This window comes from Lupinus angustifolius, chromosome LG06, assembly GCF_001865875.1.
Source record: "Lupinus angustifolius cultivar Tanjil chromosome LG06, LupAngTanjil_v1.0, whole genome shotgun sequence".
In the NCBI taxonomy this organism is placed as follows: Eukaryota; Viridiplantae; Streptophyta; class Magnoliopsida; order Fabales; family Fabaceae; genus Lupinus; species Lupinus angustifolius.
The window spans coordinates 21,162,938-21,167,814 of NC_032014.1; the positions used below are offsets into that span (position 1 = coordinate 21,162,938).

The window sequence follows — 4,877 nt, forward strand, 5'->3', positions numbered from 1 at the left end:
TTAAAATACTTTTGAGCATTACTACTATTTGTATATAATAGAGTATAAGGATAGAATTACCTAAAGACTTAGATTCAAATTCCTTGAAGCTTTATCTTCATTGTCTTTAAAAGTATTCTTCATTTTCTTCTTTATGTGATGTTGGTGTCTTCATCAAAATCGTGCCAAGGTCAGGAGCAAAATCTTCTTCACAATTCTAGATGGTGGCTGAATTGGGGTGGATAATCCCACGGTTGGGAATACAACCGTGTCTGCACATGGATTGTGTAGTTGGGCATATTTTCCATGCTTTTCTGCACGAAGTTGTCCAAGTTTTTGGAGTTTGTAGTTGGATGGAGACTGTGTGTCAGGCTGTTTGCCATAAAGTGGGACATGTTTTGGCGGATAATCCAAACTACGTACAGTTGTTTGGAATTGTTCTGTGAGATATAGAATTCAACGGCTCATTTGGAAGCAATTTTGGTATTATTAGTGGAACTAATGTATGGTGGAGATGATAATTTTTGAACCTCCTTATTTTGAATGAATGGATAGGATGGCTCCTTTGAAAAAATGTGGTATATGAGGTTATTAACCATGTTCCTACACTCTCGTTGCACATTTTTCTCCCTACCATGTTGCTTTGAAAACTTCTTAATAGTACAAAGTGCACTATTTTGAGAATGTTCAATTTTTTTGAAAGAGAGATTAGGTGTTTGTTGTTTAACACAAAAATAACCTTCTCCTTCTATGTTCACTAGCTGAATATTTTCTTCTATGTTCATTGCCTTAGTTGAAACCTTTGGCATGTGAGCTACTTTATTCACAGTCTCAATATTTTCTACTTCTTCCATGTTCTCTAAAAATGGTGGAAGTGGTACAAACTGTTCAATTGGGTTTCTATGAAACTGGCGAAGGAGAGACGCATGAAATATCGGATGAATTTTGTTGTTGGTGGTAATGAGAGTTCATAACTATTGGCTCCAATCCTGCAGTTCATCTTGTATGGACAAAATTGTTTGGAGACAGATAGTTATACTTGTCGGTATAGTTGAAGCTTTAAAAGGACCCAATCACCAATATCAAAGGTAACATCTATTCTCCCACTCTTTGTTTGAGAAATCATTCATTGTTAATCTCGAAATAAATTTTGTTTAAGTGTTGGTAATATTTATTTTCTATGATACAGTCTATGTGTTACCATAGCCATGGCAATAGGCAAGTCGAACGAATCGGTGTTGGTGAAGGGCCAATGGTCGTAGACATCCTCAAATGGTGACATACCAATAGAAGAATGTTTGTCAGTGTTGTATCAATATTCAACAAGTGGAAAGTGACAGTACCATTTATTTGGTTGTGAGCTAGAGAAACACTAGAGGTACGTTTGAAGACAACGATTCCTCACTTCTGTTTGTCCATCAGATTGTGGATGGTAAGTTGAACTAAAATAGATTGTAGTGCCTAGGAGACGAAAAAATCTTTCCAAAATGGATTGAGAAAAATCCTATCACGATCTGAGACAATAGATTTTGGAACACCATGGAGGCGAACGAACTCAATCAAGAAACGGTGAGCCAGAGTCTCAACACCGAACCGGGAAGGAAGCCCGATAAAATGAGCATACTTTGAAAGACGGTCAATAATAACCCAAATGACTGTATGACCATGATATAGAGGTAAAAGATTGATAAAGTTCACAGAAATATCACCCCTTATCTTATCTGGTATTAGATGTGGTTGTAACAACCCATTCTATTTTGCAAGAATATACTTGTTGTAAGGCATATGGAACAATACTAAATAAAACTCTTTTCATCTTTGTAAAGGCTTGGCCAGTCACACAAAGTAGCCAATCGAGCAATGGTGGGTTTTAGTCTAGATTGGCCAATAGTTGGAGTTGAATGAAACTTAGTAAGGAGTGATGCTCCAAGATCTAGCAGATCATGTATGAACAATCTGTTTTCATAAAATAGAACCCCTTTTGAAAAACAAAATCTTATTTTCATAAGAACATCAATTTCACTTTTTTTGATCTTCTATTGTAGCATAATATTCTTTGAGTTTCTTGGTAAGTGTTCGAAAGAGAGAAGAAATGGAAGTGAACACAAGAGGGTCAATCCTAGCATCGAGACCGAGTGTCAGCCACTCGATTAGATGTACTAGTTCTATACCTAATCTCATCTTGAAAACCGATAAGTTTTGTGACCCATTTCTATTATTCTGGTGTATGTATTGTGAGTCATCAAATATTTTAAGATTTGTTGATCTTTGAATATTCTGAAATGTCTACCGATTATATATTGACGTCAATTCTTGACTGCTTCTGTAACAAAAAATTTCTCATGTACATAAGTGGAAGCATGCTACATATGAGAAGACATGTTTTGTTGAATAAGGCCAATGGATGACCATATTGAGAAAGAACATCACCAATAGCAACTACAAAAGCATTAGTTTTAACATCAAAGCTCTTTGTGAAGTCTGAAAGACTCAATATTGATGTATCTATTATTGTTGTTTGTAGATTTGTAAAGGCCAAATGTGTCGCATCAGACCATGTAAAAGTATTATTTTTTTAGTAGGTCGGTGAGAGGAGCAGCAAGAGATGCATATTGTTTACAAACTTACAATAAAAATCAGTAAGACCCAAAAATCCTTGAAGGGCTATGAGAGATCTCGGTGTTGGCCAAGACAATACAACTTGAATTTTGTCCAGATCTGGCTTGACACCGGCAGCCGAAATTATATGCCATATTAACATAATCAACCCAAAAACAGACTTCAATAACTTAGCATAAAATTGATTAGAAGCTAGTAGGCCCAACACAATATGTAAGTGTTGTATGTGATCTATAAGGTTGGCACTATAGATAAGCATATAATAAAAAAAACTAGGACAAACCACCTCAAATGAGAGCGAAGTAGATCATTCATTAATGCCTGAAAAGTAGATGGAGCATTAGTGAGTCCAAACAGCATTACTAAAAATTTGTAATGTTCATCAAATATGTGAAATGTAGTCTTGTGGGTATCTGAAGGATTGACTCGAATTTGATGGTAACCAGACCTCCAGCCAATCTTAAAAAAATGTTAGCACTGCCTAATTCATCCAGAAATTCATTGATTGTTGGAATAGGAAAACAATCTGGAATAGTGATAGAATTTAATGCCCCGTAATCAACATAAAAATACCAAGTACCATCTTTCTTGTGCACTAGAAACACTAGTGAAGAGAATGGACAATAGCTAGGAATAACAATGCCTATCTTTAGCATATTTTGTAAGATAGAGGTCATGATTTGTTTTTGTGAATGAGGGTATTGATATAGTTTGATGTTAATCGAGGTAGAGTTATGAAGGAGAGGAATGTAATGGTTGTGGGGTCAATGGGGTTGGGGGTGGCAATTTAGTGGCTGTTTGAAAAATAGAGTCAAAGTTCTATAGGAGAAGTTTAATTTGAGGATGTGTATTATGAATAGGAGAACAGGTTTGGGTAGATGACAATGTTTCTGGAGGGAGAATAGTGATAGCATGAAAAGTAGCAATGTTGTTTGTATATAAAAATCTAGAACTTTCATGGAAAGTGGATGGTTGAGGATTAAATTTGAGTTCACTTGTAAGTGTAACATTATTTTGTCCAATAGAGAATTGCATGGAGGGAATGGAGAAAGAAATAATGGGCCCTAATGTTTGGAGCCAATTAATGTCTAGTACAATATCAGCATCCTTGATAGGTAACAAATAGAAGGGCGTGGTGAATTGTTGTTGTAGTAATATGATTGGAGTGTTGTCACATATGCTAGAACAAAAAATATGAGGTTCATTTCCTATTATGACATGAAACTGGTTTTTTTTAGATCGATAGATTTAAGCATCTGTTGGACAGAGAGTTTGAGTAACCGATTACTCAAAGTGAGTAACCGATTACTCAATGTAAAATTCGAATTTCAAGTGGACAGAAAGTTTGAGTAACCCATTACTGAGAGCTGTTGGAAGTATTTTTCAGATTTCAAAGTGAAAGGTGTTCACTCCAAACGAAATCTCTTCACTCCAAACAACTCATACACTTTCAGAAACCTTCAAAGGGTGTTTGTAAACTCTATATAAAGGCTCTAAACTCTCACACAAACAACACACAATATACAAGAGAATACATACAACTTTCATACTATTTTCTCAAAAGCTCTCACACTTTTCTTAGAACTTATCTTTGAACTCTTTGCAACTTGTTCTTAAAATTTCAAGTTAATTTTGCAAAGTTGCTTCAAGTGTTTCAAAGACTTTTACAAAAGAGCATTATATACTTCTATATATATTCAGAGTTTGGATTACAAGTTACATAAGTTTCATACTTGTAAAGGCAATCTGCCATAGTTGAATATTCTTCATTGTTGTAAAGAATTCTTTCTTTCACGGGGTGTGAACAGAAAGTGGAATATATTCAATTCTTTCTTTCACGGGGTGTGAAGAGAAAGGGAATTGATTCACTTGGAAAGGGGTTTTCCAAGGGTATAAGAATTAGGGAGTGTGTAAGGTACATAGAGATCTCGGGGTGAGATATTGTAATTACAACTCATAATTCTTAGTGGAAAAATCTCTTGTGCGGCAAGAGTACTGGATGTAACCTTCGGTGGACAGGAAGGTGAACCAGTATAAAAACTCCTTGTGTACTCTCTTCTCCTTATCTCTTTCATTTTATTTCCTATTATTTTTCTGCATATTATTCCGCTGCACTTTAACTTTGATTTTGCAGAAAAATCGGCCATTATTTTAAGACAACTAATTCACCCCCCTCTTAGTTGCACTCTGATACTTACAAATTCCTTGTGGTTCGACATAACCCTATATTATACTACAATTGAATCTTGAAAGATATGCAAATGTAAAATAGTAAAGTG

General features: G+C 35.3%; 1 protein-coding gene across 1 annotated transcript in view; it reads right to left on the reverse strand.

Moving 5' to 3' along the window:
* Positions 1,441–4,877, reverse strand: part of LOC109350523 — a 5,098-nt gene continuing 1,661 nt past the window's right edge. The window contains exon 2 of the mRNA XM_019591754.1: positions 1,441–1,634. Coding sequence (XP_019447299.1) covers positions 1,441–1,634 — 194 coding nt within the window. The remainder of the gene's footprint in view (positions 1,635–4,877) is intronic.